The following is a 16,418-nucleotide window of genomic DNA, read 5'->3' as shown; positions in this document are numbered from 1 at the left end:
TAATTTTGTAAAGGTTTGACTATGGAATCGGACTCTACTCGACATCTCCTAAACCTACCAACATATTATTCAACAAATCATTCCGTAGAAGGCGTACCTACTTACTACAGTCAGACAGTTACAAAATATAATTCTTATGTAATCGGTAATTTTATTCGATTCGATTTGTCCAATTCGATTAAAATGATTTAAAACGAACGCAACCAAACATTTTTGACTTGACAACACTATTTAGGTTAGGGCTGCACCATGAAATTTTCTAGTCGATATCGATATTTTATGACACTTGCATGTGTGAGTTATGCATTTTCACAACCTATTCTACTTCAACAAAATTTCTTGGTTTTGTTTTTATTTTGTGCTGGATGCGTGTAAAAATCTATTCATAGTCGTATGTAGTCTTGACTTATCGAATGGGTATCAAGCTTTTATACTGAGAGGTTCGATATTGACCTCATCACAAAAAAAGAACTATAAATCGTATAGTCTGTTTTTTTAATCTCGTAGACTAAATTGACACTTGCAAAATGTCAAACTTACAAATAATGTTGCTAGCTCTTTGGTGCAGTATTGTACTTACGATACCGGTTCGTTGAATCGTAACCTTTTATCTATAATAGACGAATTTAATATTCATTCAAAGTTTTATATTTAAAATTCACGTACGTACACACGGCTATACGACGTGCTACAAACTGCCAGGGATATCTGACCACGCAAAGCCATGCGTAATCATCAAGGATAAAAGTTTCGGTCGTGCCACATCACAATTTAAGAATTTGCAACAAACTGACAACACTCGTAATGTCAGTTTAGACTACGAGATTAAAAAACAGACTATAGATATGGAACCAACACTCAAAAAATATTATTTGCTTTTATTTTCAATTTGCTACTATCGATAACGTACCATTCCCCGACATTACCTTACGGTACAACCTTACTGTTTGACAGTTCAATTGTTTAGGTGTGATGGTAAGGTTAATGGTCGATACAAAATAGTTCATACGAATATTTGGGTAGGGATTTTCATCAAAATATGATTTAGTCAATAACAAATCATCAAACCGTTTTCTTAAAATAGTACTACGCTTAATCCGTCTACGATTATGTTACATCGGTGTAGAATCTATTGTAATGAAGTTTCTTTGTCATGAGAATAGTTTCTCTATAACTATCGATCGATTACGAAAGAGCTTTTAAGTTTTACATTTTTAAAGATAGTTGTGGCTTTTAATAATTTAAGGAAGTTGTTTAATAAATAAGTAAAGATGTGCAGAGTTCACTGTGTATATAATTAAGGAGTGTGCGTGATTGTAAAGTTGCTAACGTGTTAATAAAATATGTGTTTACGTTCGCTTTTCGTTCTATTCACGCGTTCAATTTACTTAAAAAAGTCATAAAGCTAGTAATTGTTAGTGTCGCTTCGTGTAATATGAGATACGTAGACTGAGCCATATCGTAAATTGTTCCTGATATCACGTCCATGTATTGTTGCTCCTTCCTGTAAGTATACACATATTTATCATTTATTACGAGCTATATTTTATGGAGATATGCTAGATAAATCACTGTTATAAAATAATATATAATTATACATGCACTATACCAAGTAATGTGAAGAACTTTCATGATCACATTTCAATTAGTCATCATAAATAATATTTTGCACTCACAAAAATAACAAAAATATTAAAATGAGGTATTACTCAAAACTTGTTTGTTAGGCCAATGAACTCTGAAATTGTGGGTGTGTGTAGTATTTTTATGGCTTTTTAAGAGTTATCACACCTTATCTTAATCTGGTATGTGAGTTTCATCACTTGTAAATACAATTCATTTTCACACAATGTTGCATGACCTGCTTCCTCTGATATATTATCTGAATTGTACACTTGTGTACAAACAACAAATTCCATGTTGACTTTGTCCTTTCCACAGCAATCTTATTTATTAATATTAATTAGTATTATGTTAACGAGAAATAAATCCTAGCTGTATTATGTATTCAAGATAGTAAATCAGTGGTTGATAAGTCTGTAACCAAGGTTAAGATCTGTTTTTATTGCTGGTTGATTGCTTTGTAATCTGCATAATGATCTAGAGAAAATAATGAAATCAAAATGTTTCAATTATGATAGCATTTTAACTAACATGTAAATCACTCTTAAAGATCATTGAGCAGCTATTTTACAAAACTTTTTGTCAAAGGAAATAAATACAGCCCAACTGTGTTTATTTATTCAAAACAACATTATGATTATATAAAAGTAAACAAGTACTGTGTGCAACAAAGCATGCAATAAATAAATCAGTCACATTAATTTGTGAACCGAGGTATGATTTGCAGTTGTAACCCATTTAATATTTCTAGATTACTATGATGAATGTCAAAACAATTGAATAATTAGCACAATTGGGGACAATGGCGTGTACTGAGCATATGCACTGATTGGTGAATCATGAATTTTAATGTACTGTTCGCATTACCTGTGTTATAGCTTATCTACAAACTAGCTAGTAATATTTAATTATAGGTCAATTTACTAGATAAAGCAAAAAGTTATCTCCACATTTAAAATATGGAATTATGCTTGGTAATGCTAGGTATTGTATGTCCCTTAAGTACAAATAATACATAATTAGAAAGCAAGGTGAAGGCTTGCCTTTGTTCTGTGTCTGTTAACCATAGTTAGACATGTCTACTTTCAATATTATACATTAAAAACACAAGAATGATTGATGACTCAGCATTCCTACATAAATTATAGTTTACTAAATAAAATGTTGTGTCTAAATAATGCAACAACAGAAACAGAATACCATTTAAAAGTAATAACATCCTATCAACCAAATTGCATTTTTTTAACATCACATCCAAAATTGATCATGACATTATTGCTTGATAAAAACATACTCCTAATACATTTTATATCTAAAACCTTTTTATTAAGATCCATATTTTTGCATAAGTAATTTTACACATGTATTATGGCTCAGTACATTTCCTGATCTTATCCTTTATAAGATGTTATATCTCTTGAGTGTCATGGACATACAAGTCACCTATAATTCAGAAAGGTTCTTAGCATGTACAGAAGGCACCTTTAACAATCAGCTTCAAGAATTTGCCCTCTTATATTGAACAAAGGTCAGATTGTTTTGTAGCAAACACTTTGCTATACTTCTTCCTTATTACTGTATTATCCTATTAAGTTTTCCTTATGAATTCCATAAAGAATTTGTAATTACGTCATGTTTTTAGTTTAGTCTTAAAGCTGCTACTAAATGAGCAACTCCTTTGGTAATATTCATATGTATAAATAAGTGGAAAAATCTTGAGTGAAACCTCCCTTTCTTTATAAAATCAATTATGGAATTGATAAAGGAGTGCAGTGAATGTGATAAGGTTTTATTTGAATCTAGGATTAATTCTGAAACCATTTCAAAAGTGTGAATAAGACAAACACTTATTTTTATACTACTTTAATCCATGGACAATCCTGGGTATGCTATTGCACACAGGGAAAAAACATTTTAACTGTTAATTTAGTTTTTCACTTCATACCATGCATTTGTTTTGAACCAACTGTTGATGAGCAGGCACTTTACTTTTTGTCTGTATTACAGAAGCTGACTTAAAGGTTCAATTTAGATACAGCCAATCAGATGACTCCAAATCTATGCTTAATAATGCTCGAACTTTAAGTGTCATTCTGTAGTACAGACTGAAGATTTAAAACTCCTGTTCACGTTAGCAGTCCTTTGGGTTAATTTACACAGTGTTGCTCAAATATAGTCTCTATGTGTTGGTGATAAATGTGTTTCTTATGTGCCAGTTCACGGTTGGGCGTCGGGATGGCGAGCATGAGCTCCACGCTCGTCGAAACCGTCTCCATCAACTACGAGGACTTTAACGAGAGCTTCCTCACCTGCGGCACGTGTTTATGTTAGTACACCTCACTTTTGAATGTAGAATTGTAGATTTTCATTTGTTTTTTTTGAGGCCGTTCCCAATAAGCTATCTGTCGTTTGTTTTGCTTACCAGAGATAGGACTCTGACAGTACTTGTATGAGGCTAATGTCGAAATTCAATGAAACAACAGATGGAATATGTGGAATGGCTGTAAGATATGTATGTCAGTGTCTAGTACAAGCATGTTAAATTATTGTTATTTATTCTAATTATCAAGAAAAGTAGTTGTTATCTATTTGTTCTGCTTTTGTAGTTGTTAGATGGCCACTATGTAAATTATCGTATCTATTAACACTGCTGTTAACACTGTGGCTGTACTTAGCATGTTTATAGCTCTATTTATATTTACAACATTATCATTATTGGTGTTTGTGACATTTTCAGTTCAAGCATTATTTTCGATAGCAACAAAATAATCTTCATTTATCAACTGTACCTATATTTATTTATGGGCGTACTTATTGTTGTAACCAACTTCTATTTACTACTAATGAGCATTTAAAATTCAAAGAAACAGAATATCTTATGGGTAAAATCATTAAGATTTTCAAATGGCGTAATTTCCAAAACTAATAGGATAGTTGAGAAGAATAACTACGTCTTAACTCATTTTACAAATGAGAAGCTGAAATATTAATGTGTCATTTTCTGTGTCATTTTTAGGCACTTACGATGGAGGGGAGCACACGCCCAAGCTTTTGCCTTGCTCGCATACAGTCTGCCTACACTGCCTCACACGAATAGCTGCCTCACAGACTAGAGACGCCGGCAGTTTCCGATGCCCCATCTGCCGGGAGCTCATCACTATACCGAGAGGCGGGGTGGCAGCTCTCCCGCCATCCTTTCTCGTCAACCAACTCCTCGACTTAATGGCCCGACAGCGAAGGGAAGTCATCCCACAGTGCAGCTCGCATCCAGGCAGAGAACTACTTTTCTGTGAAACCTGCGATTGCGTGTTCTGTCGACACTGCGCCGACGGCCCACATAGCGACACCCCTTGCGATCACACCGTTGTACCCTTCTCTATAGCCTTGAAGAGAATGTCCGAAATACTGTTGTATAGAGCTAACGAGTGTTTAAGTAAACTGGGTTCAGCGAGAGATGCGGTGGCTAGCGAACTGAGGCGACTCGAAGCGGCGGCGACGGCAGCGGACGAAGCGATAGACCGACATTTCGCAGAACTGAAGGCAGCGATCGATAAACGTCACAGCGAATTGAAATCGGCCGCAGCAGCTGCCGCTACACATAAACGAAAATTGCTCGAAGAACAACTGAAGTTGATTGACGCGGAAAAGGCTAAGGTGCGACTTCCATTTAAGTCATAATTCATTCTAGTTTCTAAGGGCTCGTTATAAATAACGGTAGCGTGTCTGGAATCCTCAATTATGTCCGCTCACATGCATATTTAACTATCACGTACCGACTTAATATGAGAAGCTCGTAGCTAAAGTAACAGTGACTGTTTTCACAACATATTTGAGCGCCTCATTGCTTAGGAGAGTACTTAATTGGTACCTACTGCAAACCTGTCTTGACCTATTGCATTGTGAAGGGGAACTTTTACCTGCAATTTAGCTTTCCTTATGGAAATTCAATTTCAAGTATTTTTAACCGACTTCAAAAAATGAAAGGTTCTCATTTCATCCGAATATTAGGGCAGAATATAAGCCTTTGCATACTCTCATCTAAGACACTTGACACAGCAGTTGCACTTTTCCAAAAAGCCTTCGGTAAATCACTTGGAAGTCTCCTAATCACCATTAAACCTTTCCAGGTGGAAGCAGAATGTTCAGGTCTCCAACAACAGGTCGAAGTTCGCGAAGTCAGCAGTCGGGCAGCCGCCCTGGGAGCCCGGCTAGGCGACGCCGCGGCTCTCGCGGAACCAAGGGAAAATGCCTTCTTAGCCGTGGACTTTGCGCATAATGACGCTCAGCAAAGATTTGCCGAAGCGTTAGCCGAGTTGGGCAGGGTTAGGACGAGTACCACGTTCCCGGGGCTTTGTACGCTGCAGTTAGGTAAGCAAATCTATACTTATATAGTAAATACTATTATATTATACTAAGGGCTCCGAAACTACAGAAGCGATTTGAAAAATACTTTCACTTTTGAAGAGCTGTATTCTTGAGTAACATAGTAGGGTATATTTTATCCCGGTGCGGGAAGTCCTAGACGCGGGAGAACCGTGGGGAAAACGGATGGTTATACATGTACGTACACTATTATTATTTAGTTTTTTTTAGTTAATTTATTAAATATAGAATTAAATAATTAAGAATTGTAATTTTGCTGCATATATTTTACCTTCTTTGAATCAGATTTTATTTCATGATCTAAAATAAAAGTTAATTTAAACATGTGTTTCATGCACTCTTATATCGCACTATATTAAATAATAAAATGATTAAGTAATTAAAAGCTGACGTGCAGACTAACATATTAAATCCAGACGTGTCACCGTGCGTGACGTATATTATATTTTGGTCACGCAATGTACCTCCCTACTTTATGAATAGCTATAAAAAATGACTTTATTGTGTTATATAAAGTAATTGTCCTGTTTTTAGGGTTATAAGTATAAAATTAATATTATCTTTTACCATTGTTTTTTTAAATAACAGTTGCACACAGGCAAACACTTAATACTTTTACGGACTTCTCAAAAAGGAGGAGGTACTAATTTTTGATGTTTGTACTTTTTTTAAAGATTGTTTCTTTACGCATATCTTCATAGTTTACCAAACGAATTGAACACATTTGTTTTCTATTCAAAAGATTTTTTGACAAGATTTTATGACCACCGACTTACTAAGACAAAAGTTGTTCCCGAACATTCCAGAATCGTTATGCGTATGCGGTCTAGAAGTGGTGGTGGTACTTCGAACAGTGGACTACCACGGCGAGGCGCGCAGCACGGGCGGCGACCCCGTCAGCGCGGCCGCCACCGTAGACGACGCGCCGCTGCCTTGTACGGTCACTGATCTCGATACTGGACTCTACAGGTTAGTTCTTGTGGAGAGGAACATTGTAGATATATCAAAATAAAAAAAAAAAATTGTATGAACCAATTGCGAATTTTATCTTCAGGATCTCGATGAGACCATGGTCAGCAGGCGCATTAGCAGTTCGAGTGCAGGTGTTCGCGCGAGGAGTTCGGGATTCGCCGCTCCGCGCCAGTGTGGCGCAGTCCGCCGCGCCCGAGGCCGTGTGGGGCGCCCGCGGCACCGGCAAGGACCAGCTCAGCCAGCCCGTCGCGCTCGCCAGGTAACACTCACTACATCACACTCGCCGCTCACCGGCAAGGACCAGCTCAGCCAGCCCGTCGCGCTCGCCAGGTAACACTCACTACATCACACTCGCCGCTCACCGGCAAGGACCAGCTCAGCCAGCCCGTCGCGCTCGCCAGGTAACACTCACTACATCACACTCGCCGCTCACCGGCAAGGACCAGCTCAGCCAGCCCGTCGCGCTCGCCAGGTAACACTCACTACATCACACTCGCCGCTCACCGGCAAGGACCAGCTCAGCCAGCCCGTCGCGCTCGCCAGGTAACACTCACTACATCACACTCGCCGCTCACCGGCAAGGACCAGCTCAGCCAGCCCGTCGTGCTCGCCAGGTAACACTCACTACATCACACTCGCCGCTCACCGGCAAGGACCAGCTCAGCCAGCCCGTCGCGCTCGCCAGGTAACACTCACTACATCACACTCGCCGCTCACCGGCAAGGACCAGCTCAGCCAGCCCGTCGCGCTCGCCAGGTAACACTCACTACATCACACTCGCCGCTCACCGGCAAGGACCAGCTCAGCCAGCCCGTCGCGCTCGCCAGGTAACACTCACTACATCACACTCGCCGCTCACCGGCAAGGACCAGCTCAGCCAGCCCGTCGCGCTCGCCAGGTAACACTCACTACATCACACTCGCCGCTCACCGGCAAGGACCAGCTCAGCCAGCCCGTCGCGCTCGCCAGGTAACACTCACTACATCACACTCGCCGCTCACCGGCAAGGACCAGCTCAGCCAGCCCGTCGCGCTCGCCAGGTAACACTCACTACATCACACTCGCCGCTCACCGGCAAGGACCAGCTCAGCCAGCCCGTCGCGCTCGCCAGGTAACACTCACTACATCACACTCGCAGCTCACCGGCAAGGACCAGCTCAGCCAGCCCGTCGCGCTCGCCAGGTAACACTCACTACATCACACTCGCCCAATAATAACGTACAAACAACTTCGCTCGCGTATTCGGACCGGCACACACGGGCAGCGTGTCGCTCATTCGGCCCGCCCCATACGGCGGCCCTCTTTAAGAAGACATTACGGCGTGACGCGTATCTCTACGCTTCACGCGCCGTCTAAAGACCGCCCGCAAACGTCCGATAAATCTTTGACTGATTTGGACACTGATAACAATAGTGCAAAGTACATGACCTATAAAAACATCGGTCAAAATGTCCTCCACAAAATAGATCGAATATTTGTCCTACGTAAAGCCGGCCTGAATATCTGTCTTAGCAAAAAAAATAATTATTAGTCCTACAAAAACTCCCACGCGGGCAGCCTAACGCAACGGCCCTTATATGCCATGTCACTAACATAATCCTCTTATTCCGCAGATGTCCGAAGCGACGGGAGATCTACGTGCTAGACGCGGGCAACTCGCGGGTCAAAGTGCTGGATGACGAGACGTTCGCATTTAAAACGCATATCGTTAACGAAGGTATGTTCATGTTTTAATATAATTTGAACATATAAGTTGCCGTAAAGTGTTGAATTTGTAAACTTCAATATAATATCACTGTGCTCTGTTAAGTTTTTGTTTTTGTAATTATCTGTGGACGCTCTCTCTATTCATTGCTCGCCTCTGTCGAACATATGAATTATTGTGGAATAAAATTGATATGATTATATTCAAACTAATCTGCATTCTTCTTCGCCCAAACCATCGCTACAGTGAATATTTCGACTAATTTCGAGTTAACATGCAAATATTGCAGGTTTAGCTGGTCGAAGTTGTACAGGTATAGCGGTCACTGCTGAAGGCATTGTGGCTGTCAACTGGCGGACGCGAACACTCACTGAGGTCAGTTAACTTGGCACTTTTACGAGCTTTCTAATCTACATGAAATCCAAATAGATGACTTTGTAATAAAAACAATATCATTATCATCTTAATTCTTCCCTTTCTTCTTCTTTCCTTCTATTTATTATTTAGTAACACAATTATTTACTGATCGCATCTTTTTCTTTCACACACACACACTCACACACAGACTCGCACATGCAGACTCAAATACGCACCGTTTTAAATACGGTTGAAATTTATTTATTTATTTATTCCTTTAGTTTTCCCAGGAAGTTGTAATATATTTCTGAATTCATAAATTCATATATTTGTATTATCACTTTACAGGTGACGGCAGATGGTACAACGCTACGTACAATTCGTTCGGAGCGTCTGGTAGAGCCGGTATGTGTGGCGGCCGATCCTGTGACGCGGCGTTTGGCCGTCGCTGACAATGGAGCCAGAGCTGTGTTTCTGTTCGACAGCCAGGGGAATATTGAGAGAGAGGTAATTTGTTCAATTATAGAATTATAGTAAACTATGTGGTTGTTATAGTTTCATTTATTTATTGAGGTATTAGTTATAATAAGGGCTGATTTTTCAATCGCCAGATAACTTTTATCTGAGGAATATATTTGACGTTTTGACAGCTTTTGTATGGAAAATATGTCAAACCGCCATATTTATTCTTCAGATAGAAGTTGACTGATGATTGAAAAATTTGCCCTAAGGCTTCTTTATACTCCGTTGAGACATTGCCTACCTAGACTTTTTGCATTTCATACAACTACCTATCTGAATACCTTGTCCAAGTTTTATCAGTTGGTATTAGACTTCCAAATTGAAGCCGATATCAACTTGATAAAGCTTTGTCCATATAGAATTCCTGCTAGTGTAATATAAAATAAATGAACAGTAGGATTGGTTTGGGTTTGTAATCATTTAGCTCTATAAAAAAGAGACCTTTGGGTTGGTATGCTTCTAATATTTATGTTATATTTTCCAGATAGGCAACGGCGAGTTGGGTCTAGTCGGCGGTCTCGCGTTGTCAGAAGACTTACTAATCATAGCAGATGTGGCAGTCAGGGTTTACGATACTGAAGGAAATCTCAAAAATGTGTTTGCACCAGTGCCTAAAGGTAAAACCGCACTATTATTACTGCAAAAATTTTAAAATGTGGTTTATTATACTTCGGCCGTTCAGAGAATGCGTTCCTGACACCTATCAGTTAGTCACGACTAGTGATGGGCACAACATAACACTGAGTTCGTTACCGTTCCTTCAAAATGAACCGCCGCATTATTTTAAGATTATTTTCGTTTTAAATTGGCGGAATCATTTGTTTTATATTTTAGTTATTTAAGTGGAAACCAAAAAAAGGTAATATTCATATAATAAAATTGTTTTATTTATTCTTTGTTACAAGTACATTGAATTGAATGTGCGAACAGAATATTAATCAGACTCCGATTTGCTTGAGGAGGTGGTGTCTTCATCATCATCTTCGCCTACATGTATAATTATATTATTATCAATAACAGAATCAATCCTGATATCTCGGTCTAACAAAAGCCGGGTAATCAAATAAAAACAGATCGAAAACACTTGAAAAACGTGGTCTATGCGCACGAAACGACAACGGACGACTGTTTTAGCGTCACAAAATGGCGGCCCATAACGCCATTTGGGGTTACCATTTTTAATCTAAGTATAAAAATGCGGTTTGGTCATAGTTTTATTTTTATATTTCATAAAAGTTATAATTAAGTCTTATAGTCCATTATTTTCCAATTCTTAAAAAGAAAATCAAAACGTATTATTTTATATTATAACTGTATAAGAACAGATTACGATACTTGCCTGTTATTTTTAGCACAGCACTACAAAATATAAACCGCTGACATAACCTTGTAATAGCGCAGTATAGATTTAGAAAAATATTGTTTACCAAGTTATTTGACACTCAGTTTGGCACAAAATTATAACATTCATTGATTATTGATATAATAATGTTGTTTTAATGCTCCTCAATTGTTAAAACGGTAAACAACCAGCAAAAATATTTTTATCGTAACTGCAACGCCATTGCAAAGTTACGTCGTCAGTTCAATCGCGACGTGTCAGGAACGCATTCTCTGAATGGCCGAACTATAGACAAGTCAACTTTATGTATCTATAAAACCTTTTTTTACCGTTTCTCCGTTTCACCCATGTTGGAAGAAAGCTATCCAAAACCCGATAAAAAGTGCATATTGTTTTTGATATATTAATTTTATTTATATTTAAATGAACTACAATACTGCTAAGTTTTACCAAAATCAGCCATTTACGGGTTTGCGTGAAGGGGTAACAAACAAACACATGATAAACTTTTACCTCGATTATATTAGTGCGAGATTTCTATATAAGTGTAACACTTTAGACTTTAGTTAGTAGATGATGTTGTTTACCATAATAGTGTCAGCAAATAATACTAACACCTGTACATTTGTTCTGCAGGTCGCGGCGGCTACGGCGGCGTCGCCCTGGACTCGGGCGGCGACGGGTCGCGGCACATCGTGTGCACGCGCGCGGTGCGCGGGCGGCCGGCGCTGCTGGTGCTGGCCGCCAGCTCCGGCCGCCTGCTGGCCGCCGCCGAGCTGCGCGACCGCAAGCCGCGCCGCGTGGCCGGGCTCGCGCTGCTGCCGGGACGACGAGCGTTGCTGGCGGATCTTGCTGCGGATTGTCTCAGGCTGCATACTTATTGGTGAATACCTAAAGAGAGCTTCAGGTATGTGACAAACTTAGACATTGTAAATTGGTACTATCAACCTATGATATGTATCACCCTGCTTTAGCAAATTTTTGTAGAGACAATATATGTCGAAATCATAATAACTAAAAAACACGCTTTTTGTGACGTTTCTTAGGTACTTATGTATTGTCATCAGAACTCGGAGCGTGTGCAAAATTTGATCCTAATCGAAGACCGGAAAGTGCTTTCTATACCGCACCTGCGTATACGTATACACGTACCTATATCTGGGGTCTACAAGCTCGTAGATAAATACCGCTTCCCCTCATATTAGCGAGAAATAATACAATTGTGTATTTTAGATTTAAATATAATGTTATGGCTTGTTTAATTTTAAACAAAAAATAGGTCTCTTATCCCCCATTAATTTTATACAAAAGTTAGTCTCTTGTTGATAACAACTCACTCCCAAGATAAGCTATTCTTTAATACAAAGGTGTGGTTAAGCTTACGTATAAGTATGGTTGTTCCAGGAGTCGCGTATACAGTGAGAGGGAGCAGTCGAGCGCTGGGAGCGCTGCGTAACGAATTTCATGCTAGTCCAATATTATAACGGAGAATCGAACTGTTGGCCATAATCACGGACTGCGAGCAGATACTTGCACCAAAGTCTTTAGTCGGCCGGCCGGCCACTGCGTTATTCAATACTTTATTTTTAGTACTTACAGTATTTATTTCGTATTAAGTTGATTAGGTTATTTTCTAAAACGTTTACTTTGTCGATTTTAGTTCGGCGCTTATACGGAATTTGACAATATTATGACTGATTTTGATTTTTATGTATTTTCGTTTTACTTGTTCGCCAGTTATAGGGGCGTCGGACCGTGATGGTTACTAATATTAAAATATTTCGTGCACTGTATTGTTTAAGTGTAACTGGATGATCCACCGTGCAATCGGCGATGTTTGAATTAGTCTTTAATTCTTGTCAATGACATAATCACTTTATTTATTTTAGTGCATCAAAAAATGTTGTTGGCGATTCTAACTTCGCTTTAACTAGTCGTAAGACGCGCGCATTTATTTTTAAACAAACTTTAGTTAGTTCGTTCACTACTAATCGAGGAAATTTAAAATCTCACACAATAATGATGATGATTAGCGACAATATTTATGATAAAGTATGTATTAAGAGTATTGGTCGTATGCCTTAACAACTGATACACGCTAGATGACGAAATATGTAATTGTAAATCGATGAGTTTGCGTGACATATCCAGTAGAATGGTTTAGTACGCTTAGTTTAGTATGTTGTTATTAGTTTGACGGCGATATTGCAGGAGTCAGATAGTGTGACAGACCTGTTATGTACACTCATAAGATAGCTGCCAGATAAACCTTACGATTTGGACAACTAAAGAGCAGTACTGAATTATACAGATTTAGCCGTAATATTAGTGAAAAGCTGTAATCAATGGAATTCATCAAAATATACTTGTGCAGTAGTCATCTTTCGACAATAGCCGTTGTTCCACTGAGTTCCTCCCTTCGATTTATTGCAATAAATCATTTAGAAAGCGATTGTGAAATGAAACTAGATTTAATATTTACTTTTAAAACCGGCGTGTTCGTCGTTATTAAATAACTCGGTATAGCCTAAACGTAGGTTTTATCTGGTCGCCCTAATAAATACCATATTAAGTGCTAAATATAGACAGCTAAATGAAATAGCTATTTATGTGATCATTAACAAAATAATAAAAATCTTATTCTTCTCTAAGTAATAGATCTTGAAGTGTCAACTTTATCATTATTCAATGAAAATTCTAAATCACTTTTCAACTTAAATTAGTTGTTTTTCGATTATTCTCGAAGATTTGCTGCCATATTTTCGATTAATGACCAAATGATTAATGAGTGACAGTAATCGTGTGCTATTTATAAATCTTTAGCGAACAAAATTAAATAATAGCATATAATAGATACTCTTTGAACTGAATTTGTATAAAAAAATATCATCTTTATGGATTGCTCAAAATAATAAAAAAAAATACTAACATCATATCATGGTCAAAGCAAATTGTTTCATATAATTAAACTAAAATCCTGCAAATTTTTAAGTACTAAAATCTGATTAGCTTTAGTAAATTTCTCTTCGCTATAGTTTAGTGACGTTGACTGTTTATTCGAGCTATCGTTAATTCGTATCAACTATGAAAATATATATCATACTTTTACTCTTTCTGAATTGAATCTAATATCCGAAAGTAGACCAGAATGAATGGAATATATGAGTTATTTCTTGATTGTATTAAATAATTTTGTATCACCGTTTTTGGCTATATATTAAATACATACTTAGTTTTCAACCGTAATAAGCGATTTAAATAAAATAAAAAGTTTCCTATGATTCCTTTAGGTACCTGAATTAGATCTTTTCAACATCAAAGAAAATATGAATATTAACAAAAAAAAGTAACATCATTTATTCATCACGTGAGCATGCAATTTACATGTCACAAAATTTTAATTTTAATAACGGTATTAACATGACAAATTACCTGTTATCCGTTTTTCAACCTAGACAATACAATATTTTATCATTGTTTTAACGCTATTGATGAGGACGTCATCGTCATTCAAACAAAGGAATCTCATAAAAATATATTATTTTCATGTGAAATGTAATCAAGACATTCGCATTAAAATTAGCATTAAAATATATGACATAATATTTTATTGCGACAGCTGTACTACTTTGTTAAATAATACGCGTATGTGCGCATTATATGAACAGAAAAAAATATGTTTGTTTATTGACGACGAAATGTGTTATCTTACACGTGCGGATCTGATTGGGATCACATCATTTTATTTATAAACAAAAAATCTCAGAAAATTCACTTATTAAAATTCATATCAAAATGTGCGAGTAAAGTTACTATAAACACAGTCGCGTAAATAAACACAATAGCATTTTCTAAATTGTTATACCATATCACTAAATATTTCAAAAACGTTTTATGCAATAAACTTTAACAGGCGTGTCGATGCCATTTTCCGACATGTTATTGCTAAACAAGCCATAGTTAAGAAAATTAGCATAGTGCGTGAAGTCAAAACGTGATTGGCATGTATAATTTAGAAATGCGCGTATGCGCTTCAGAGGAATTATTATTGAGTTACAAAAGTACAGTTGCAAATATACACCTTAATATGACCTTAAAAGAAAATATTCTGGGTCCCAAGCGAATTATTGTTTCTTTGGTAATTCACTTGACATTTTCTTCCGTTGGTGCTGATCCCTTGTCATAAATTCTGTTTAAATGTGTCAACGATATAGCAGAATACGGACACACATTTCAAAGTAATAAATGTTTCCTTGAGTAGATATAAAGACCACGTCATTACTTCTATTTAAGTTCATTTAATATGCCATAATTAGTGTGAACATACAGCCAGATATAATGTTTCAGAGCAAAGTCCTAATTGTAGCTGTCATGTTCCCATTAGTCTCTCGAATGTAACAGTTATAATACATACGATACTTATTTTTATAACTACATAGTATTTATTATCATGTGTTAGTTCTTCTATTCAGTTAAATGACGTAGGTAATAAAGTTCCTTCTAAGTTCATCTCTCCGCAGTTGCATAACGTTTATGACCTTTGATTGCAATACTATGTTTGCAACTTACATAACCAATGTTTATTTTATAGCATCTATTCAAGCCCTGTTTGTTCTTATACCCGCTGTTTACACAAAATATGATATTACGGTTACCAGCCTTACATAAAATTTATCTCGTCTAATAGTTATGATTATAAACTTAGATATGTGTATTGTTTGTATGTTGTGTTACGTTGTGTGCTCGTGTTGTCGTGAACAATTTCAGCTTTAAAAATTGATAAACCGAATTACTTTTAGTGTTGTCTAATAAAAATTGTTACTTACATACATTCTGTCGTCACAACTCGCTTACACTGCCTTTATTTTGTTGAAGCATTTATCAATAAGATTTCACTTTAAAAAACTCTTTCTGCTTACCCTTCTTAAAATTAATCATTATCAGTACACTATATCTATAGATAGTTATTGGGATAGAACAGTTCAACAGCAGATTGGTACAAAATAATAATAAATAGTTATGATGTGTAATTTCTTTGCATTAGATGTAAACTGTTTAAATGAATCAAAGTAAGAAGTGTTCTATTGTTTTTAAAGATGAATAAATCTATTTTGGCACTAGATCGACTATTTTCAGACAAAAATGATGGAATTGATAGAGGACTCATTTATTGATTGTATGTACGCCTAAAAGCTAAAGTATATTTATTTATCAGAAGCTGTGAATCTGTACTTAAATTATAATCACAGAGTATCTCAGTGTAATGTCGATAACGTCACTTTTGTGCAAAACAATAAAGTTAAATTGAAAACATTAAAATGGGTTTGATTTATTTTTCACAGGCATAAAAATATTTCGATGGCTCGTAACAACTCAAAGATGGACCAATGGACTTTTCCAAGATACAAAGGAACTTACTATAACTGAGATGGTTCACATACCGAAGGTGCTAAGCGCAACTCATACTTTGATCAGTCGGCAAACGTAGCCATGAGCCTCAAGGTACTGTGCGGT

At 37.2% G+C, this 16,418-nt stretch overlaps 1 protein-coding gene across 1 annotated transcript; it reads left to right on the top strand.

Moving 5' to 3' along the window:
- Window positions 1–950: 950 nt before the first annotated feature.
- LOC124637858 (tripartite motif-containing protein 2-like) lies at window positions 951–16,223 on the top strand. The gene is made up of 12 exons (XM_047174572.1): window positions 951–1,506; window positions 3,840–3,949; window positions 4,640–5,277; window positions 5,751–5,991; window positions 6,813–6,975; window positions 7,061–7,237; window positions 8,592–8,695; window positions 8,973–9,058; window positions 9,389–9,547; window positions 10,047–10,179; window positions 11,541–11,811; window positions 12,309–16,223. The coding sequence occupies exons 1-11, from the start codon at window positions 1,487–1,489 to the stop codon at window positions 11,789–11,791; spliced, it is 2,082 nt and encodes a 693-aa protein (XP_047030528.1). The 5' UTR covers window positions 951–1,486; the 3' UTR covers window positions 11,792–11,811; window positions 12,309–16,223.
- Window positions 16,224–16,418: the final 195 nt, after the last annotated feature.

Source organism: Helicoverpa zea, chromosome 16, assembly GCF_022581195.2.
Source record: "Helicoverpa zea isolate HzStark_Cry1AcR chromosome 16, ilHelZeax1.1, whole genome shotgun sequence".
Lineage (NCBI taxonomy): Eukaryota > Metazoa > Arthropoda > Insecta > Lepidoptera > Noctuidae > Helicoverpa > Helicoverpa zea.
The sequence above is the reverse complement of the archived record's forward strand: the minus strand, read 5'-3'. Positions and strand labels throughout refer to the sequence as shown.